The sequence below is a fragment of the Panthera leo genome, chromosome B4 (assembly GCF_018350215.1).
Source record: "Panthera leo isolate Ple1 chromosome B4, P.leo_Ple1_pat1.1, whole genome shotgun sequence".
Taxonomy (NCBI): Eukaryota; Metazoa; Chordata; class Mammalia; order Carnivora; family Felidae; genus Panthera; species Panthera leo.
This window is the reverse complement of record NC_056685.1, coordinates 24,544,707-24,568,536: the sequence shown is the minus strand read 5'-3', so window position 1 is coordinate 24,568,536 and position 23,830 is coordinate 24,544,707. Positions and strand designations below refer to the sequence as shown.

The 23,830-nt window shown below is 39.4% G+C and overlaps 2 protein-coding genes across 3 annotated transcripts in view; one reads left to right on the top strand and one right to left on the bottom strand.

Annotated features, from left to right (window-relative positions):
• The window catches only part of YME1L1 (YME1 like 1 ATPase), a 50,710-nt gene extending 38,141 nt beyond the window's left edge, over positions 1–12,569 (bottom strand). The window contains exons 1-2 of the mRNA XM_042945180.1: positions 12,248–12,569; positions 3,300–3,431 (exon numbers count right to left, since the gene is read on the bottom strand). Coding sequence (XP_042801114.1) covers positions 3,300–3,431; positions 12,248–12,280 — 165 coding nt within the window. The 5' untranslated portion in view covers positions 12,281–12,569. The remainder of the gene's footprint in view (positions 1–3,299; positions 3,432–12,247) is intronic.
• An 887-nt stretch (positions 12,570–13,456) lies between these two features.
• The window catches only part of MASTL (microtubule associated serine/threonine kinase like), a 35,824-nt gene continuing 25,450 nt past the window's right edge, over positions 13,457–23,830 (top strand). For both annotated transcript variants that reach the window (XM_042945179.1, XM_042945178.1), the window contains exons 1-2: positions 13,457–13,701; positions 16,449–16,586. In XM_042945179.1, coding sequence (XP_042801113.1) covers positions 13,516–13,701; positions 16,449–16,586 — 324 coding nt within the window. In that variant the 5' untranslated portion in view covers positions 13,457–13,515. The remainder of the gene's footprint in view (positions 13,702–16,448; positions 16,587–23,830) is intronic.

Sequence of the window (23,830 nt, the reverse complement as noted above, 5' to 3'; positions counted from 1 at the left end):
GACCACTGGAGACACTTAAGAGTGTTTTTGTCCCTGGTTCCAGTGTGCTCATTAGCAGGCTCCTGTCTGTAACACCCATTGTTTCTCTAGCATCTGGCAGCCACTTGTATAGCTTCTCCAAAACTTGGCTCCTACAGTAAACAGTGGCCAGCAGTACAGTACCTTGCAGCTTTTTCAGTAAGAGACATCCCCATGAACAGCTTTCCCTGCCTAGATGGCAACTTCCATCAAGTGCAGCTAGCATGACACCAGTGACTTCTCTGCCATTCAGTGAGCCAAGGCCATGCCCTCTTCCAACAAGGTCAGGACAGCAGCCTGTGGGTGGAGAACTCTTCCCATGATGCTCTATCTCAGTCCTAGGAGTATTAGCCACACCTTAAATCTGCTTGTCCTGTATATTTTAGAGTTTACTTATTATTAGCCAACCCCTAGTTACTCCCATCCCATATAAAAATAGGGTTTTAAAAATATTAAACTACAAAATTACACTAATTTTTTACATTAAACTTTTACTGCTCAATTGACTATGTGGTTTCTCTTTCCTGGTTGGAATCCCTGACAAAAAGGCGCTAAATCCACTGTAATCTCAAATATACTAGAAGTTGAGAGTAGCTGAGTTCTGGACATCTTAGTTTTGAGATCCCTGAAATTCTCTGGGGGGGGGGGGGGTTATTTTAACAAAGCACTAAATAAATTACTTAAAAGATTTAAAGAGAATTTGGGGTTGGAGATATATTTGGGAGTCATCAGCATATATTTAAGTATATAGATCTAGATGTTAGGTGAAGATATGAAAACGGGTAACATAACTTAGAAGAACGTGCGTAACAAAAATTAGATCAAGGATAAATGCACGCCAAATATTTAAGGGGCTGGCAAAAAAAGACAAGCCAGCAAAACAGAAAGAGAAAACACCATCATCAATGCAACATTACTCAATTCAAGGGAGCATTTCGAATCTTTGAGGGAAGGAGAATCCCAAGCAGCCTCTGCGTGACTCAATCTCATGAATCCTGAGATCATGACCTGAGTGGAAATCAATAGTCGGGAGACTTAACTGACTGAGCCACCCAGGCGCCCCAGGAGTATTTTGAAAGCAGTAAATGTTCAGTAAGATCAAATGCTCAGGAAAAGTTGAATAAGATACAGATTTTTTTTAGAGGCCTACATTTAGCACAAAGGAAATCAACTGACTTTAGCAAAGTCTGTAAAATGGTACTAGTAGCCAAACTATGATGAGATACAGTGTGAATATAAGTTTAGCAAGTAGTTACATGTTCAGACTGCTATTTCAAGAAGTCTGAAAGCAAAGGGAAAATAAGTCAGTAGCTTGAAGGAAGTTGAAAGGAAGGTTCTAATACCTGCATTGTAGAGTGTATATCTGGATGAGCAAGACTTGATGAAAGCAAAGCCAATTGCACAGCAAAGGTAGAGATGAAATTAGAGATGAGATAGGATGCTTAAGGAGAAAGAAAACGGGTTCTGTACAGTAATAAAGCTCACTAAAGATGAACAATAGGATTAATGAGGGAGTATCAGAGATTAAGAAGCCAATTCTATATCTGAGACCATTACTCATAACCTCAACATTGGCTTCCAGAATTTAGCTACTTTTTAAGCCCCTGACCTAGCAATTTCACTTAATGAAATAGTCAAAGATTTAGCAACACAAACAGTAAAAGTTGTAATGTTTATAGCAACAAAAAATTGGGAACAATATCCAATAATGGGATATCATACAATGAACGTTCTGAAGTCATTTAAAAATACAAAAAATGTATGGCATAACAAGTTCATAATGACTAGTAAATTAACAAAGCAGTATCTAAATCAGCATATGCAGTATGATCCAATTATAAAATAAAAAAGTACAAGAGAAGAGACATGAGATATAAATACAAAATGTTAACAGCATTATCTCTGGGGAACAGGATCATAGGTGAATTTTATTTCTTCTACCTACACAGTATTTTCCAAAATTTCTAAAATGAACATAATATTGCTATATGCAGCAATTTTGATACATGTGGTATTTTCATCAGGCAGGCTCTCTGGGACTGTAATTTAGGAGAAGGGTATCACCACAGTAGAAAAGACAATGGACTCCCTAGAAGAAGCAATAGGAATTAGGTAAATATTATAAAAGGAAAGCATAAAGATGTTGAAGACAAATTTTTCATCTAATTAAAATTTTATCTTAAGACTGATTCCCCCCCCACCCCCCCACCCCCCGCCCCTTCCAAGAGTGAACATTTTATCTGCCCTTTGCCACAGCCTCTGATATCAGGACTAAGAACATAAGTTATTTACGGATTAAAAAGGTTTTTAGGAAATTTAACTACAGAGTATGTTTTCTGTGAAAAATGTATTCAGAACTACATGCACCTACCTTATTAATAAACCTTGTGAACACAAAGGTTTCTCGGCTGGGAATTCCCTGTATCCTAGGAAACACTGATTTTATAATTCTCTGAACACTGAAAAGTAGTTTCATAGCTTATACATTGCACTTTCAGGTCCCTGTATTCTAACCGTTCAATTACACTGAAATCTCCTGTAAGGCAGCAGATGGTAACTTCTTACTATTCTACCTTCGTTGAGACTTGGGAGGCAATTACGGTCAGTTAATTGTGGGTTCACTACTACCGCTGGAGCAACACAAAATATCTAACTGGTATCACACAATTAGCAATCTAGGAAGTGAATACCAAATACACTTCCACATGAATTTCTTTTTTAATGTTTTATTTTATTTTTGAAAGACAGAGAGAGAGAGAGAGAGAGAGAGAGAGAAAGAGAGAGAGAAAGAGAGAGAGAGAGAGAGAGAAAGAGAGAGAGAGATTTCAAAGCAGGCTCCAGGCTCAGCTGTCAGCACAGAGTCCAATGTGGGGCCCAAACCCATGAACCCTGAGATCATGACCTGAGCTTAAGTTGGACCCTTAACTGACAGAGCCACCCAGGTGCCCCATGATTTTGTTTTTTTTAAAGTAGGCTCCATGTCCAACACGGGACTCGAACTTACAACCCTAAGATTAAGAATCACACGCTCTTCCAACTAAGCAAGGTAGGTACCCCTGCCACATGAAATTTTTAATAAATTAAATGGTAAAGAATAGGACAACATAACTTTTCCATATGTACAATAAAACCAGAATTAGACATCTTTATTCATAAAGGAGATTAAGCTGAAGACAGAAATCACCTTGTTACAAATGCCTAAATGTAGACATTTCAGGCATGTTTACAACATACTAAATCAAAAAAGCTGTTTCTCATACAATCAGGGTAAAAACTATTACCTCATTGCCAGGAGACTCATGCTCAGGAACTACATCTCGATGCTGGTTTTGTGAAGCTGATGCACTGACAGAAATAGGTGTGTTTTTTGGTGAATGGAAGGCATTGATGAGATGACTCAGAGGAACTGTAACCTAAGAGAAGATAAAAGTTGAAATTGAGTAGTGTGCTTTTTAAAATGAAACAAGAAAAATTCTCCTTATTGTCAGGATCTGGGATTTGTAAAAAGTTAAACATACACTGTAGATCAGAACAATATATTAAAAGATGTAAATACTCAGATTTATTGCTGGTGGAAAGAAAACTGGTAATTCTTCCAAGACAGCATTCTGGCTATATGAATCAAAAATATTTAAAAAACAAACACATATAATTTCCCATCAATCTAATTTCTAATAATTTATTCTAAGGAAATAATGTGAAAAGTGCTTGTTTGTGCACAGATGACAATTTTCATCAAAATGTTTAAAAAGCAGTGGAAAGGCAGAATTGTCCAGCATTAAGGGAATGGGCTAAATAAATGACACCACCATAAACGAAATAATGAAATGTTTCAGACTTAGAAAAAAGTAAACCTATAGCAGATTTTTATTCTTAACTTCCTCACTGCACCATCCCGTTCTCATCCTGTTCTAAGTCACCATCATCTATATGTGGATTTTGCAATAGCCCTCCTACTCTCCCTGAATCTGCTCTATTAAAAACAAAGTTAGATCTCATCACTCCTCTGCTCAAACCCTCCAATGGCTTCTCTTCTCACTTACAATACAAGTAGAAGTCCTAAGCACTAGGATGTAGAAAGCCTCTGTCGTTCTTTATTACCTCTCCAAATTTATCTACCACAGTGTTCTCCTTCGTCTTCTCTACTCGAGACATACTGGCCTCCTTGCTGTTTCTGGAACACACCTAGCAAAGCCCTCACTTCAAGGACTTTGCATTGCTTTTATTCTGTCTACCTTGCTCTCTGACTTCCTTCAGTTCTTAACTCAAAAATCATCTTTTCTTGAGTCTTTTCCACAGCCAACCTACTTAAAATTTCAAGAACCCTGCCCTAAAAAATATTCCTTATTCTCTTTCACTGCTCCATTTTCTCTTCTTGACACTTTTAGTATCTAACACACTTTTACACACAATCTACTTACTTATCTGTATGTTATTCCTCTGTTTCTCTCCAACCAATTCTGACAATATGGTAAGAACCCATTTAATTTATTCATTCACTCAAGAAATCTTTATTTGGCATCTGTGTGCATTATTGTTGCACTGGGATACAATATGAATAAAATAAAGAAAAAATATAAAGTATGTATACTAGGTATTGTGTAAACATTTTGTTACCCAGAACGGGGTTTGCCTCTTGGTAATGTCAAGCCAAAATACACAGCCATGCCAAAGAATAGGAAAAGGAAAGGTTTTACTTGGAACAAGTAAAGGAGCACACCAGGGATCTTTCCCAAAGCAGTGTCTCCCTGAATAACAAAATCGGGGCAGTTTTATGCTGGGGTTTCATACATATTTATGACAAGCTTGTGCAGTGGGGAATACATCATGGAACTGGGGCAGTAGTCATCTTCAGGTGACTGAGTCCAGGTCAGAGTTACAAGGGCCAGCAAGGGATCAGCATCATCAATTCTCTCGCTCCAGTTGGTCCAGTATCTGAGTGCTCAAAGGAGTTGAGATCCTCAAAAATAAGTCAGGTCAGTCTTCACTTTTGAACTAACACTGGGAGTTTTGCCACTGACTTATCGTCCCTGATATGATTAGGCTATCTCCTGGCCTGATAGTGGCTGTTCTTAAATTCTTTCACAAGATGACCAGGAAGCGTTACGTAAAGAAAGCTTTGTCTGTCTTTTTCCAGGGACCCCTAATTCCTTCTGTTTACAATTTTACATTAAATAATTATATAAATAAAGTAAAATAGAGAAAAATCAAAGAATAAAATAGAGGAAAAAGTCGCTTGCCACTTTGAACTTACATTTTAGTTCGCAGTGGTCTTTGTTCCCATTTCTTGGCCAGGAGCTCCTAAAACCCTTAGAATTTCATGTGGGGTATAGTGTCTTACTATTCATAAGGTAACCCTTTGGATCACTCCTGGATTTATGCTAATGAGGTGATTTAGGCTAGGGTCTTTAAATAGCCTCAGGGCTGGGCTGGCCACTTGAAAGACCTAGTAATTAGTAGAAGGTGGGAACTCTTAGCCCCACCCCCTTAGCTTCTGGGAGGGGAAGGCTGGGGATTGATCTCTATAAAAGCTCTTGAACAGTGAGATGGAGTGCAGAGATTCATCCTGAAGAAGAGTAATCCACTCCACATCTTTTGCTTGGGACCCTTCTGGCTGTACCCTTGTGTACTTAATAAACTGGCTGTCCATTTGTCTTTCATAATGGACCAGTAAACGTGAAGTATGTTTCTTAGTTCTGTGAGCTATTTTAGCAGATTATCAAACCTGAGGAGGGGGTTGTGGGAAACCCTGATTTATAGCTGGAAGATCAGAAGTATGAATGGCCTGGGACTTGTGACTGGTATCTGAAATGGGACCAGTCTTGTGGGGCTGAGCCTTTAACTTTGGGGGTCTGCACTAACACTGGGTAAGTAGTTTCAGAATTGAATTGTTGGACACCCAGCTGGTGTCATATGCCATATAGGCATATCTCATTTTATTGTGCTTTAACTTAACATACTTCGCAAACACTGTATTTTTTATAAATTAAGGTTTGTGACAGCACTACATCAAGCAAATCTTTTGGTGCCATTTTTCCAACAGCATTTGCTCGCTTCATGTCTGTGTCACATTTTGGTAATTCTCACAATACTTCAAACTTTTTCATTATATTTGTTATCGTGATCTATGACTAGTAATCTTTGATGTTAATGGCGTAATGGTTTTGGGATATCACAAATCCTACCTATATAAGACATGAGCTTAATCAATAACTGTTGTGTGTGTTCTGATTACTACACCAATGGGACCTTCCCATTTCTCTCTCCTTGGGCTTCCCCATTCCCTGAGACACAACAATATTGAAATTAGGACAATTAATAACCCTATAATGGCATCTTAGTGTTCAAGTGAAAGGAAAAGTCACATATCTTTCAATTTCAATCAAAATCTAGACATGATTAAGCTTGGTAAGGAAAGCATGTTGAAAGCCAAGATAGCCTAAAAGATAAGCCTTTTGCATCAGTTTGCCAAGTTGTACAAGCAAAGTTGAGTGGTATTCAAGTGAACACACAAATGATAAAAAACCCAAACAGCCCATTGCTGAAAGTTTCAGTGGTCTAGATACAAAATCAAACCAACCACAACACTCCCCCTTCAGCCAAAGCCTAATCCAGAGTAACGCCCTAAATGTACTTATTTGTATGAAGACTGAAACAGGTGAGGAAGCTGCAGAAGAAAAGTCTGAAGCTAGCAGAGGTTGGTTCATGAGGTTTAAGAAGCCATTTTTGTTAACAAGAAAGTGCAGGGTGAAGCAGCAAACACTGAGTAAAAGCTGCAGCAAATTATCCAGAAAATCTAAATAAGACAGATAACTAATGAAGGTGGCTACACTAAATAGATTTTAAACGTACAGGAAACAGCCTTCTATTCTAAGATGCCATTTAGGACTTTCACAGCTGGGGGGAAGTCAACACCTGGGTTCAAAGCTTTGAAGGACAGGCTGACTCTCTTGTTAGGAACTAATGTAGCGGACTTTAAGTTGAAGCCTGTGCTTACTTACCATTCTGAAAATCCTAGGCCCTTAAGAATAGTGCTAAACTCATGCTGCCTGGGCTCTATGAATGGAAGGAAGCCTGTTTGACAGTACATCTATTTACAGTAGGGTTTACTGAATACTCTAAGCCCCCTGTTAAGAGACCTACTGTTCATAAAACACGATTCCTTTAAAAATATTACTGCTCAGGTAATGTACTTGGTGACCCAAGAGCTCTGTTGGAAGTATACCATTTAGATTAATGCTTTCATGTCTGCTAATACAACATCCATTCTGTGGCCCATGGGTCAGGAACAATTTGGGACTTTCAAGTCTTATTATTTAAGAAATGCATTTTGTGAAGACTATATAGCTTATAGATCACGACTCCTCTTACAGACCTGGACAAAGTAAACTGAAAACCTTCACCATTTTAGATGCCACTCAGAACATTTTCATAGGAAGAGGTCAAAACATTAACCAGAGTTTGGAAGAAATTGATTCCAAGCTTCATGGCTGACTTTGAGGGGTTTAAGACTTACCGGAGGAAGTGTAGATGTGGTGGAAATAACAAAAGAACTAGAAGTGGACCCTGAAGATGGCAGTGAAGGGCTGCAATCTCACGATCAAACTGACATAAATGAGCTGCTTCTTATGCATGACCAAAGAAAGTGGTTTCTTGAGATGGAAATCTTCACCTGGTGAAGATGCTATGAAGATACACTCAGTTGATAAAGCAGCAGCAGGGTTTGAGAGGATTCAGTCCAATATTGAAAGAAGTTCTAAGTGGGTCAAATGCTATCAAATAGTATCATGTTACAGAAAAATCATTCATGAAAAGAGTCCATCGATATAGCAAACATTACTTATGTCTCATTTTAAGATTTGCCACAGCCATCTCCACCTTCAGCAGCCACTACTGTGATTAGTCAGCAGCAATCAACAGTGAAGCAAGACCCTCCAGCCAGCAAAAAGATTATGACTCATCGAAAGCACAGATGATGGTTAGCATTTTTTAACAATAAAGTATTTTTAATTAAGGTATTACACTGCTTTTAGACATAATACTATTATTGCACAACTAATAGGTTATAGTGTAAACATAACTTTTATGAAATCTTGCCATTTGCAACTACATGGATGGAACTGGAAGGTATTATGCTAAGTGAAATTAGTCTGAGAAATATCCTATGACTTCACTCACATGAGGATTTCAAGAGACAAAACAGATGAACATAAGGGAAGGGAAACAAAAATAATATAAAAACAGGGAGGGGGACAAAACATAAGAAACTCATAAATATGGAGAACAGAGGGTTATTGGAGGGAGTGTGGGAGGGGGGATGGGCTAAATGGGTAAGGGGCACTAAAGAATCTATTCCTGAAATCACTGTTGCACTATATGCTAACTAATTTGGATGTAAATTTTAAAAAATTTAAATTAAAAAAAAATAACTTTTACATGCACTGGGAAACCCAAAAATTCGTTTGACTTGTGTTATTGTGGTACTCCCTTTACTGTGATAGTATTGAACCAAACCCTCAGTATCTTCAATCTCATTTAATCCTTTAACAGACATAAACACTATTATTATACTTCCTATTTAACTGATAAAGACATCCAGAATTTAGATAGGTTCAGTGGCATGTCCAAGTCACTCAGCAAGTATATGAGCAAATACTCTAACCAAGATAATTTGACTCTAGATTCTTGTTAGACTCTTTATCCCATAGTTACTGATACAGAAATGAATAATATGTTAAATGAAAAAAATTGTTAAATGTAAAACTACATCTTGGGACGCCTCGGTGGCTCAGTCGGTTGAGCATCCAACTCTTGATCTTGGCTCAGGTCATGATCCCAGGGTCATGCCACTCAGCCCTGTGTCAGGCTCTGTGCTGAGCGTGGAACCTGCTTAAGATTCTCTCTCTCTCTCTCTCTCTCTCTCTCTCTCTCTCTCTCCTCCCCCCCAGCCCGTTTCTCGCTCACTCTCTCTAAAGTAAAAAAAGTTAAAAAATTAAAAAACTACAACATACTTTTTAAAAAGCATGCATACACACGTATTTGTGTAGAGGTAAAAAGTACGAAAGAATGTATTCTAAAATATGTCTTTGCACAACGAGATTATAAAGGTTTTTCATTTTCTTATTTGTATTTTTCTTTTTGGCATTTTTGGCAATGAGCATGTATCCTTTTCAGGGTAGAAACAATAAGCTCTTTTAAAGCTACAGGAATCATGGGGCGCCTAGGTGGCTCAGTCGGTTAAGCATACAACTTCAGCTCAGGTCACAATCTCATGGTTCACCGGTTCGGGTTTGAGCCCCAGGTCTGAGCTGACAGCTCAGAGCCTGGAGCCTGCTTCAGAGTCTGTGTCTCCCTCTCTCTCTCTCTGCCCCTCCCCCACTCATGCTCTGTGCCTCTCTCAAAAATAGATAAACGTTTTTAAAAAAACTACAGGAATCAATTTTTTATATTTTTATTTTAGAGAAAGAAAGCGTAAGCAGGGGACAGGAGCAGAGGGGGAGGAAGGGGGAGGGAGGAAGGCGAGGGGGAGAGAGAGAGAAAGAGAGAAAGAGAGAAAGAGAGAAAGAGAGAAAGAGAGAGAGAGAGAGAGAGAGAGAGAATCCCAAGCAGGCCCCACGCTCAGTGCAGAGCCAGACACAGGGCTCGATCCCAAAACCCTGCTATCATGACCTGAGACGAAATTAAAAGTCAGATGCTCAATGGAATGAGCCACACAGACACCCCTGAAAGGCTTCATTCTAATTAGTTACATCTCTTATTCAAAAAAGGATTTAAATTGCTAAAAAATGGTTTGATCTCAATGAAAAAGTTCACCTTCCATATCTTTCCTGGCTTCACAGTTTATATTCAAGTGTATTCAATGATTAAGCAACCAGGAATTAGAAATATGTGTACTATCCTTCTTCAGAGCATAAAACACATAAGAGCATAAAACACATATATGAGCCCAATTAAGCCTGCCTGCAGTACACAAAATGCCTTCACCATCTCTACCAACATCACGTACCACTAACTCTCCATCCAGCTGATGATAAACTCTCCTAAAATTCGGTCTTCTTGATATAAACTTCTCGAACTTCAGCTTTAAAAGGTTTAATACTGTATTCAACAGGCCAAGTCAGACTTGTTTTTCAAACAACTTGTAGGACCCCTCCAGGGCTGAAAGCTATCAGCAGAAGAGAGGAAGGGGAGGGACAAAAGCAAGCAAGGAATAGGTTTTGTTTTGTAGAACCCACACTTCAGCCAAGGAGACTAGCTGTTTCATGTGAGAGCCCCTTGCTGGGTGTGTCTCACCTGACAGCCACCCTATGTGAGCCAGTATGAGCTGGCTTTTTTTTAAAAAAAAAAATTTTTTTAACGTTTGTTTATTTTTGAGAGAGAGAGACAGAGCACGAGCGGGGGAGGAGCAGAGAGCGGGAGTCACAGAATCCAAAACAGGCTCCAGGCTCTGAGCTGTCAGCACAGAGCCCGACACGGGGCTCGAACTTACAAACCATGAGATCGTGACCTGAGCTGAAGCCAGACGCTCAACCAACTGGGCCACCCAGGCGCCCCTCAACATTTTTTTTTTTTTTTTTGAAAATACAACGTATGCACTAGCATGTTGACATGCTAGGAATGACTAACTGAACTGAAGTGCTTATGCGAGCTCCCTGCCCCGCCCCCTAATACACTGAATAAAACCTTCCTGTACTAACCCCACAGAGACAGGGCTTTGAGAGTCATCTGTTTCCTTACTTGTAACAAGTAATAAAGTTCTTTGTTTTCAACATTTTCTTGGGTTGTGTCCAATCTGATGTATCTCAAGTGGTGAACCCCTTGAGTTTGATCACACAGCTGGGCAAATAACATTTTCACCCATCCAGCAGTCCAAAACTGAAACACTTCTTTCCATCATCCCTCATTAAATTCTACTCTTTGTTCAAAACAAACAAACTCATCCTCTTCTTTCCATAACCACTGCCACCACATTAGTGGTGCCTTAACTGAAAACACTTCTGATCAGGTTATCCTATGCTTACACTTCAAATGAAATCCAAAGTCCCTTATAATTTCCTGTATGATCCGCCTCAAGGCTTCACCCTAACCTTAATTCTGTTATTATGCCCTTTAATCACTACATTGTAGCCACACTGACATTATTTTTGTTCCTCCAATCAGCTAAACTCTTCCCAATCTCAGGACCTCCAGATATCCTTGCATATACCTGGGATACTGGTTCACTTCTATTAACTCTTCACTTGACTAACTCCTATTCAACTTTTCTTCATATCACTATAAAGATTCCACATTTGCTTTGTCCACCTGGCCCATTACTGATGTCCAATAAATAACTAATCACTTCATTTTCGATTATCCAGCCAGTACTAGCAAAACAAAAACAAAAAACAAAAAACAAAAAACCAAGAGTGGGGGTTACAAAAGGAACGTAATTATATGCTGAAACTAAAGAGTGTTAAAAAATTATTTTTAAATCTGAATGTGTTCAAAAACTATTAGCAAAACTGAGAAGTCACCCCACCCCCGCCCCAGCAAGAAACTATCAGAATGTTGCCATCAAAAAAGATTTTTATATGAAACAAGGACAAGACACTGTCACAAGTGGTTACTCCCAAAAGACAATTTAAAACCCTAGGAATGACTCTTTTCTGCCCTTTTGCTTGATGAAAAAATGGGAGAATATGAATAAAAATAGTAACTGCAAGCAGTCAATAGCTTTAAAATATGTGTTTATTAGTCATTTCTGGCCAAAAAAGAAAGAAAGCATTCGTAGTATTCAAATAATTATAACATGTTTGGGTTAAATTCCATTTAAAAAGGAAAGAAAGAGTTGGGTATCAGGGTTGTGAACAGTAAAATCACTGGAGAGGTGATCAGACGGAAAGAAACATTATTTGCTTTCCTCATATCTAAGGCAAAGGCGTTTCCCCCAGCCTCACTCTGCTCCCCCCACCCCAGAATGTCCGGCACTGAACAATGCCTAATGGATTCTCTAGTAAAAATTCCACGCTATCAACTCGATAAACCAAAGTCCTCATCATCTCATGCCTCTGCTTCAACGTCAGCCTTTTACTCTCAGCGTGATCCCTGATCCCTTCTCAAGACTAGGACTTGCTTTGCGCTGATCGCCCCCCTCCTACGATCCCAAACGCGAAATCGCTTCCACGAAACGCAAACGGCAAAGAGCCGCGGGCAGGAGAGAAAAAAAAGGACCGGATGCCAGACTCACCTGGGGCTGCACCGTACTCGAGAGGGAAAACATCTCCTCTGGGCCCTCAGCGACCTCACCCGCCTGCCGAAAGTGCCCCTCTGTCCACGGCTCGGCGGGGAGGCGCTGAGCCCTTTTTTCCCTTTCTTTTTCCCTCTCCCTTAGCCTTCACTCTTCCTAGAAACAGAAAATGGCCTCCCCTTGTTACAGCTGCTGCAACGACGTACAATCTGCCCCGGAAGGCAAGCCTCCAACGCAACACTACTTCCGGGACAGGTGGGCTGCATCACCCGCGGGTGAATGCCAGCGCTAGAGCTCCACCTTTCTGGGTCTGACGTTTGTATCCACTACAGTAGCTGAGCAACTCTGGCCCCCAGGCTTGATGTTCACGGGAATAATAAAGGTGCTGGATCCCCAAGCTCTCTGGCGCCGATATATATATATATATATATATATATATACACACACACACATATACATATATATACATGTATACATATATATATATATATATATATATATATATATGTATATATTTCCCCCTTAAGAGGGGACGGCATTGACCCTGTTAAATCTTTTTGCATCTTCCTTACGAAATCTTCCAACATAGTCTCCTTTTCCGACTGGGCCTTGAGTTATGATAAACTCTTTCGCTACAGTTTAGTGCTTTTTATCTTCCCCACAATAAATCGAAAATTGTTCCTATTGGTCCTCTTCTGCTTCAGTCAGGCAAGTTACATCCTGTTAACATTGTCAGATGACAGGGCCAGCCACCTGCTTCCTGCTCATCCAGTTTCTCCACATTGTATGATTTCGGGGAGCCAAACCAAACTGGCTTACATTTCGCCCAGGGGTGCGAGGTCGCGAGGGGTAAAAAACAAACAAAACCAAGCAAAATCGGGGTGAGGGCGGGTCCCATCAACCTCGTTTGGAGGTCAGGAGAAACCTAGTCAATCCCGAGATTTCTTGTAAGCAAAAGACAGTCAGTGCCTCCCCAGTTATTACTAAATGAGGTAATTGGGCCGCGGTCACCGCCCTCGAAGAGTGTGTGGTTGGTTGGAGAATTTCCCAGCGTCCCAGCCCTCAGCTCCATTGGGTACTTCCGCGCTTACGGGCAAGAGGTGACAGGGGCGGGGCTGCGCTGGGCTCGGCGCGAGCACGGCAACGCGGTGACGTCACTGCCGACGCATTGCGTGGGCGGGGCCTTACTTTGAACCTAGTTGGCGGGAGTTGTGGCTTGGGAAGGGGCCTTAGCTGATGCTACAGGCTTCCTTCTGGGCTGGCCTGCTATGGAGCGCGCTGCGGGGAGCGAGAAGGAGAGTGGAGGAGACGCAGTGACAGTGGAGTGCGTGAATAGGATCCCGGTGCCAAGACCTCCTTCCATTGAGGAATTCACCATAGTGAAACCTATTAGCCGTGGCGCCTTCGGGAAGGTGTATCTCGGGCAGAAAGGCGGCAAGTTGTATGCGGTGAAGGTAAGAAGGCGGGGAGTAAAGAGAGGGAAAGAGTTCGGACCTTCGGCCCTCTTTTCTGCCCCCTGAACTGGGCAGGCTCCAGGGCGGTAGGGGCCTCCACAGCCCTATGATTTCTTACTGGTATGACCTGAGCGCCGGCAGGCCGAGTGGCTCGCCTCTGCCACGCCCTTTTCACACCAACAATGCTTAGGAGACATCAGGACTTCTGAGTCCTTTTTACCGCCTTGACCTTTACCAGAATTAAGTTTGAAACATTAAATGTGAAACAACTATTTAAAGACTAAACTGAAACATGTTAGAACATATCACTCCTTTATCCTTGCAGCAGTACGTATCATTCCAAAAGCATTCAAGAGCTTTCAATGTATTTGAAGCTTTCCTGGCCACTCTTGGTCCTCACTCCCCACTCCCATAGTTTCGGATTACTCGTATTTAAGCACTGAATGAACATGGTAAAGAAACCAGCAGTTTTACCGCTAATGCAGTTTCAACTTCCTGTTGGACGTTGCTATGTGAATCTCTACCAAGTGCCTTGAAATTGTACTTTCCTGACTTTGAACAATCCTCTCCACCTAACTGCTTAAACACTGAACTTTCTGTACTCCCTCTCTCCGCTTAATAAAACCACCTTCATCGCTGTCATTCAGGCTAGAAACGTGAGTCATTTTAATTTCCCTCTACTCCATCTGTATAACCTATGTCTCAACTAGTCCTGTCAATTTTGTCTCATATTCCTTCTCTTTTTTAAAAATTTTTAAAGTTTATTTATTCGTTTCAAATGAGAGTGAGCGGGGGAGGGACAGAGAGAGAATCCCAAGCAGGCTTCGTACTGCCAGTGTGAGCCTGATGAGGGGCTCGGACTCACGGAATGTGAGAGCGTGACTTGAGATAAAACCAAGAGTCGGAAGCTCAACCGACTGAGCCACCCAGGCACCCGGTCTGGTATTCCTTCTTATTATCTCTTCCATTCTATTTCGTTCCCAAGTCTGCCCAAGCACAGGACTTCACTTTTTCTTTTTCTTTTGTCTTTTCTTCCTCCCTCCCTGTCTCCCTTCCTTCCTTTTTAAAGTACAAGTCAGTTTTTAGTAAATTAAAAATTGTGTAACTATTACCACAATCCAATTTTAGAACATTTCCATCACCCCAAAAAGACTTCCTGCCCATCTGCGGTACCTCCCCCTTAACACCCTTAGCCCCAGGTAACCACCAATCTATTTTCTGTCTCTGCAGGTTTGCCCTTTCTCCACATTGCATGTAAATGGAATCATACAATGCATGCTCTTTTACATCTGTTTTGTTTTTTGTGTGTGTTTTGTTTTGTTTTGTTTTGTTTTGTTTTGTTTTGTTTTGTTTTACCTGACAGTGTTTTTGAGATTCATCAGGCCTTCATTTCCAGGAATAGGCCCCTAACTGGAATCGCTATTTTTTCATCCATTCCTTAGGCTGTGACATGCAACCTAACAAACTCCTTAGAAAAGCAATCATGGTCCAAGTCCTGGCCCTAAACATCAACTGTAACTTCCACAAATCCTATGTTCTAGCCACTCCAGACAATTGACTAGTCCGTGAATGCTGTGTAGTGCTGTGCTTCTGAACTTAACGTTTGTGCTGGTTCCTCCTTAAGTGCTTTTCTTCCACCCTTCTCTGCTCATCTCCACCTGTGTTATTTATGTATTAAGATTCATCTTAGCCCCTCTTCAAACCTTCCCTGACCTCTCAGACACACCCCATTGAATTTAATTCTTCCTTGCTTCATATGTTGCTTTTCCTTCTGCTGTACTTGCTGATCAGTCATTATCACTTATTAAAATGAAAATATCAATTCATTTTTTCGATATTTGTTGAGTGTCCCCTTTGTGTGTAGGATCTAGGGTACAGTGGTGAACAAAACAAACATGCCCTCACAGAGCTTCCAATCTAGTGGAGTCATAGGTGAAATCATTTTACAGACTGGCTTTGCCAATTTCCTTGTTTTCTTATGGAAAGGTTATAAGGCTGGAATTGATAGTGTATTAATAATTTTGTTAAATATTCTAATGAATCTTTGGAAGAAATATGACTTTTAATCATCCTGAGAATTGATCTCAGTGTTGCTGACTATTCAGGTTAGTGCTCCAATTTTAATGTAGATTATATCATAGTTTTGCTTCCACACCAATTACCTTGAAACTTGAAAAGAGTAATTTGTTATTTTCTGTAAGACAACATTTGAGACTATTAACTTTCAGTAGTTCTAACCGTTCTTAAGATTTTTTTTTCCTAGGGAAACAAACTTCCTATGTTCTTCCTCTTTCTAATTCCCATCCATCAAAGAATCAGAAGTTAAAAAAATTTACTAGCTGCTAATTCTCTGTGCGTAGGTTCCTGATTATGGAGGCTTATTAGGAGGAAGATCACTATCCTTTGACTTTGTTAAAAGAACAGTAGAATGGAACTTTTTTTCTACTAATATGCAGGGCACTAAGGGAACATTTGTTTACTTCTTTTTCCTTCTCAAAAAGGATGTGATACTTTTGCCACGTGATGCCAAAATAAGCAGTTCTCTTGAAAAAAGGTTTGATTTGTTTTCACCATATTTGCTGTTTTTCTGACAGTTTCCTGATGGCAATGTGGAGTACAAATGACATCTGTGTTTTCTCTTCATCTTTTTCTTTCATCTGGTTGTTTTCACAAAAGGCAACTCTGAAACTTGAGAACACTTTGTAATAAAAGATAAAATGAATGTGTTATCATGTTGTCTACCATAGGTTGTCAAAAAAGCAGATATGATCAACAAAAATATGACACATCAGGTGCAAGCCGAGAGGGACGCACTAGCACTAAGCAAAAGTCCTTTCATTGTCCATTTGTACTATTCACTACAGTCAGCAAATAATGTCTACTTGGTGAGTAATTTTCCATTTTTTTCTTCATTTAGCAATCACTGAATTCAGTGACTCAAGAAGAATACAGTCTCTGAGTTTAGAGCACTTGCGTTTGAATTCCAACTTTTGCACTTTCTAGCTTTATGACTTTGACCAAGTACCCTTACCTGTTGTTTGAACCAGGGTTCACCAGAGAAAAAGAATAGGGTGTATGTGGTATGTGTAGAGGGTGGGGATTTAAGGAATTGTTCTTTGTGGTTGTTGGGGCTTTCAAGTTTGAAATCTGCTGGGTAGGCCAGCAGGCTGTAGACCTGAAGAGTTGGTGTTACAACTCAGATCCAAAAAGCAGTGTAGAAGCATAATTCCTTTTTCTTGGGGTGGGTAGGGTAGAGGTGGGAGGCATGGAGGACAGTCTTTTTTCTTTTAAGGACTTCAACTGACTGGATTGGTCCCACCGAGAATATGGAGGGTCATCAGCTTTAACTCAAAGTCCACCTAGATGTTTATATCATCTAACACACCTTCATAGCAACATTTAGGTTCATGTTTCACCAAATCTCTGAGTACCATGACTTAGCCAAAATGACACATAAAATTAACTTCCACACCTCAGTTTCCTCACCTGCAAAATGGAGATAATAATAGTACTTCAGAGGTTACTGTGACATTTTAATAGGTTAATATAAAGCATGTAGAACAGTGCCTGGCACATGGTGCTAAAAATATTTGGCAAGTAAAGGACATATAATGGGAATACTATACAAAGTTTGGTATGTAATAAAGAAAGATTTGGGGAGGTGGTGGATATTGGGTGTGTGGACTTTGACAATTGCTTGCTTTTCATTTCTAAGGAAGAATTTGAGGGGGCAGGAATTGGTGAGGATATCCTGACTACATATTTTAGAGATTCTTTTGATTTCTGAGATGATCTATGGATTAAATGTTTGGTGACTCCAATAGCTTCTGTTTGGTATGCACAAATGGTTTTCCATGAATGAATGGGTCTTAGGATGTAGATTTTAGACGCCAGATTCATAGTTTACCAATGGAATGCTGATTTCTTTCATAATTTGATTGCCTTCAGTAGTGGAAACCCTTTCTCCTCGATATGCTGAAGCCCTCTGTGGAACTTAATTGTGCCACACTTCAACATTTTTCTATGTCAAAAACTTGAAGGGTGCCTGGGTGGCTCAGTCAGTTAAGATTAAGATCTTGGCTCAGGTCATGATCTCACTGATCGTGAGATCTGACAGCATGGAACCTACTTGGGATTCTGTCTCTCCCTCTCTCTCTGCCCCTCCCCTGCTTGCACGTGTGTGAGTACACATACATTCCCTCTCTCAAAATAAATAAACTTAAAAAAAATTATAAAAGTTTGAGTCTGAACAGAACTCTCATGTGGAAGAACATGATATTCAACTTCGAGTTGTAGACCTGAATGTTCAGGAAAGGTTATAAACACAGTCAAATCTGAAACTCTTTTGGTACCTGATGGTTAAATCCATTTCTAGTCTTTCAGTAAATCTGTGAGTATATTTAGACTGACATTAAATGTGGTTACAGGGACGCCTCAGTGGCTCAGTCTGTTAAGCATCTGACTCTTGATTTCACCTCAGGTTGTGATCTCATGGTTCATGATCTCATGCTTTTGTCTTGTTCCTTGTATTACACACTCAGTAAACCATCCTTAATGGTTAGATATATAAATGTAAGACAATATGAGAAAATCTAGACGGTGGAAATATCCTTTGCCCTGAGGGCGCAGAACCTGCTCGGGATTCTCTCCCTTTCTGCCTGCTCACACTTTTTCTCTCATTTTTTTTTTTTTTTTTTTTTTTTAATGTGGTTACACAGATTTAATGGGAAGGCCAGAAAATTTTGGAAAGTAAAAAGTTTTTCTAGGACAGTGGTGAGCACCTTTTCTGCATTGGGACTAATTTAGGATGGGTAAAAAGATTTTTAGGGGTGCCTGGGTGGCTCAGTCGGTTAAGCGTCCAACTTTGGCTCAGGTCATGATCTCCCGATTCATGGGTTCGAGCCCCACGTTGGGCTCTGTGCTGACAGCTTAGAGCCTGGAGCCTGCTTCAGATTCTGTGTGTGTGTGTGTGTGTGTGTGTGTGTGTGTGTGTCTCTCTCTGCCCCTCCCCAACTTGCACTGTCTCTCTCAAAAATAAATAAACATAAATAAATAAATGTTTTTTGTACAGTTTAAATAAGTACATGAAATGTGATCATATTGTAAGTACTGTTCTACTTATTTTTTTTCCACTTACTGGTGACCTCATCCTTTTTTTTTTTTTTTAAGTAAGTTTTATTTATTTATTTTTTTGAGGGAGAGAGAAAGAAAGTATACTCGTGCAAGTGGAGGAGGGACAGAGAGAGAGAGAGAATCTTCACTTGATCTTAGCCAAAAGGCCGAGAAGTGATAGAGAATCTTAAGCCAGCTCCACGGACCTGCAGGCTCAATCCCACGACCAGACTGTGAGATCATAACCTTAGCTGAAACTAAGAGTTGGATGCTCAACCAACTGAGCCCCCTAGGTGCACCAGACCTCATCCTTTTTAATGGCTACACAGAATTCCATAGATTTATTTAGGAATTACATAATTTTTATAACAAATATCCTATTGATGAGTTGCTTTGGGTTTTTTTGCTGTTCTAAAAAACACTCCAATGAATACCTTAGCATGAATTGCAGTTCCTGTTGTAATGACCTTCTCTGTGAGAAGCTGTGAAGTTGGATTTTGGAGAAAAGATATAAATTTGTATTGGAATTCACCCTAAATCAGTATTAAAGACAGCCCCTCTGGAGACACCTTTGCTCTGAGAAAGCCAGAGATATGGGTCTAATTTATAGGATAATTCACTGAGTCAAAAAAAATATATAGAGTATCAGTAAGAAGGTGAAAAATACTGTAAGAATAATTGACTTTTGGGGCACCTGGGTGGCTCAGTCAGTTAGGCCTCCAACTTCAGCTCAGGTCATGATCTGTCAGTCTGTCAGTTCGAGCCCCACGTTGGGCTCTGTGCTGACAGCTCAGAGCCTGGAGCCTGCTTTGGATTCTGTGTCTCCCTCTCTGTCCTTCCACCACTCACACTCTGTCTGTCTCTGTCTCTCTCTCTCTGTCTCGCAAAAATAAGCATTAAATTTAAAAAAGAAAAAAAAGAGTAATTGACTTTACATCTTTTACGTCTGTGGTGAGCCAAATCTGGTCCACTGTTTCTATACAGCCTGTGAGCTGAGAATAGTTTTTGCATTTTTAGAATGTTGAAAAAAATCAAAGGATGAATAATATTTTGTGATATATGAAAATTATATGAAATTTGAATTTTGATGAATAAATACATTTTATTGGAATACAACTACATCCTTTTGTTTACTTATTATCTATGGCTGCTCTTTTGCAACAACAGAAGAGTGAGGTAGTTGCCACATAGAACCACACATGGCTCACAAAGCCTAAAATACTTACTATCTGGCTCTTTACAGAAAAAGAAGGAAACACTGATGTATTCCATTCACAAAGACAATAGGGGACTAACTGTTTAATCAGACACTGCTTATGAAACAGTATGTGGTAAGACCTTACAGAGCATCAGGAAAAATTAAAAGATTAAAAACAATATCCTATTAGTTTCAGGTGTAAATCATAGCGAGTCCATATTTTCATACATTACAAAATGATCCCCACAATAAGTCTAGTTACCATTGGTCACCAAATTTAATTGCAATGTCATTGAGTATATTTCCTGTGCTGTACTTTTATCCCCATGACTTATGTATTTTAAAACATTTTTGTAGAAAGAGAAAAATATATCATGAGTTCATGCTTCAATTTCCAATTCAATGGAAAATTATAGAATTTTTACTCAACATCTTTGAAAAATATATAACATGTAAAAATATTTTGAAAAAAAAATATGTATTCTTTTACCCTGACTGTGCAGGTTCCTAACAACATTAACATAATTATTCATTTGCTTTAACTTACAACATTATGTATATCTGGTATTTTCAAAACAACAATACCAATATTGTTTTACTAACACTAAAGCAACTGGATTTAATTTAGGATTTTTTTGCAGTTCTTTTTCCCCTTGGGATATACTATCATAATTCTGGGGGTGGCTCAGTTGGTTAGGTGTCCATCCGACTCTTGATTTTGACTCAGGTCATGATCTCATGGTTGGTAAGATGGAGCCCCACATTGGGCTCTGCACTGACATTGCAGAGCCGGCTTATGATTCTTTCCTCGCTCTCTCTGCCCCTCTCCCCACCCCCTCTCTCTGTCTCTCTCTCTCTCTCTCTCTCAAATACATAAATAAACTTTAAAAAAAATTTTTTTTTTTTTGAAAGAGCACGAGCAGGGGAGGGGCACAGAGAGGAAGACACAGAATCTGAGGCAAGCTCTGGGCTCCGAGCTATCAGCACAGAGCCTGACTTGGAGCTCAAACTCACAAACTGTGATTCATGACCTGAGCCAAAGTCAGAAGCCTAACTGACTGAGCTACCCAGGCACCCCAATAAACTTTTTTTTAATTCTGTTTTTTGGGGGCACCTGGGTGGCTCAGTTGGTTAAGCGTCCAACTTCAGCTCGGGTCATGATCTCACTGTCGTGAGTTCAAGCCCTGCATCGGGCCCTGTGCTGACAGCTCAGAGCCTGGAGCCTGCTTCAGATTCCGTGTCTCCCTCTCTCTCTACCCCACCCCTGCTGGCGCTCTGTCTCTCAAAAATAAAAATAAACATAAAAAAAATTATAATTTCCTGCAGTTGTAAAAAATAATAATGATAAAAAATAAAATTCTGTTTTTTGAAGTTACTTGAAATAATTTTCTGAACAGTTATGAAACATGACATAGTGCTAGAGTCACTTGTTCCCCTTTCGTATCATAGATTTCTACTTAAAAAAGTGAATCCATAAAAGTACTAGAAGAAAACTTTTATAATCATAAGTTGGTGTAGGTCTTACTAAGTACAAAGTAAAACATTTTTATACAAAATACCATTTACATAGTCGAATAACAAGTTTGGAGAAAATATTGTTCAAAAGACACACAAAGGTAAAAATAAAAATCAAAAAAAAATAAAATTTTGAATTGATTAAAAGAAAAAAAGACACACAAAGGGCTAATTTTACTACTGTGTAACAGGTTTTACACATCAATAAGAAATAATTAAATACCCAATAGAAAAATGGGCACAGAAGTGATTCACAGAAGATACATAAAAGACCAAAAATTGTGTAAAGGTCCTGTATCTCCCTAACGGTAAATAAAGTGAATGTTTAAACAAGTCCATTTTTTTAGATTGACAAAGATAAAAAGGATCAATAACAATCGATGAGAATGTAAGAAAATAAACACTCATGAACTCAAATACAGGATCTATTTACTTATTTTTCTACTACTGTAAACTACTTTAAACTCTTTCACTGGCAGAGACATTTTATTCATGCTTATATTCCCAGTGCTAGCACAGTGTATAACACAGATTTTGTGCTTAGTAAATGTTTTAATGATTGATATCACCAACAAACATTGACTAGTCTCTACCAGGGAAATTACTGGCCTAAAAGGGAACGAAAGGACTTTGTTTTATTAAGTTCTTAGTAGGCAGTATCTTATACCTTAAAACGATACAAATTTTTGAGAGTAATGACTAGTGCATGTGGAAGGAGTAGTATTGCAACCACATAGCAATAGTGGATTCAGACAAGAATCACCTATAGTCACATGATGCTAAAATCAGTGCTTGAAAATTTGTTGGGAAACAGGTTATTTGCATACTCTCAAAGTATTTCCTCCATTACTTATTAATGAGCAAGGGATAAAAAAGTGCTTCTTCAATGGAGAAATCTGGAAGTTACCACCTTAACTAAGTGATCAAGGTCAACATCACCAGTAATGGAACATGCTGACATTAGGTGTCCCATCTGGTGAGAGTCTCTAGGAAAGAGTCAACATCTTATTTAGTTGACTTATTTAGTATTCCTGCCAAAAATACATAGCCTGAATTAAATCGTGAGGAAATAATCAGATGTCAGGAAAGACTACCCCCCTCAAAAAAGGCAAAGGACTGTCCCAGATTAAAGGAGACTAAAGAGACATGACAACTAAATCCCATGCATGGGCAGCGGGATGAGGGGAAGTGCTATTTGGGAGGTTTATTTAGATACTCAGAGAAATTTGAATATGGACTATAGATTAGATAATACATTATAGTAGTGTTAAGCTCCTTGAATTTTATTATGCTGTAGTTGTGTAAGAATATCCTTGTTAGATACATGATGAAGAATTTTGTATCGTGACCTCTTCAACTGTATTCTCCAATTATTTAGCAAAAGCTTTAAAGCTATAAATATCAGTTGTTAATGTTGCCATGTTTTTTAAAAAGTTTTAATCTTTATTTATTTATTTTGAGAGAGAGACAGTGTGAGCAGTGGAGGTGCAGAGAGAGAGGGAGGAAGAATCCCAAGCAGGCTCCATGCTGCCAGTGCAGAGCCTGATGTGGGGCTCGAATTCACAAACCATGAGATCATGACCTGAGCTGAAATCAGGAGTCAGACACTTAACTGACTGAGCCACCCAGGCACATCACCATATTTTTAAATTAATTTCTTTAGTCTGAATAGAAATACATGCATTTAAGATATTTGTGTCAGGGCGCCTGGGTGGCTGAGTCAGTTGAGCGTCCGAGGCTCAGGTCATGATCTCACAGTTCGTGAGTTCGAGTCCCGCATCGGGCTCTGTGCTGACTGCTCAGAGCCTGGAGCCTGCTTCAGATTCTCTGTCTCCCTCTCTCTGCCCCTTCCCTGCTCATGCTCTGTCTCTCAAAGATGAATAAACGTTAAAAAAAAAAAAGATATTTGTATCGATAATGTTAATAATCCCATTATTTTATTACGTAACATAATAACATATGTTTGTTAATTATTAACAAAGGTTTATTTTATATTCATATATGAGGAGAGGAAGAAAGCAAATGTGGCAAAATGCTCACAATAGGTAAATCTAGATAAAGAGTATATGGGACTGTCCTTATACCTTTTGTATAAGTCTGAATTTTTATTTAGATTAAACATTTTAATTTAAATTAAAAAAATTATATGGCAACATGAGCAAACTTGGTATTAATGTATACCGAGTGATATCAAGAAAATGTGTCTGTGCTGGGGTGCCTGAGTGGCTCAGTCAGTTAAGCATCTGACTTTTGATTTCGGCTCAGGTCATGATCTCATGGTTCATGAGTTCAAGCCCCCCCACT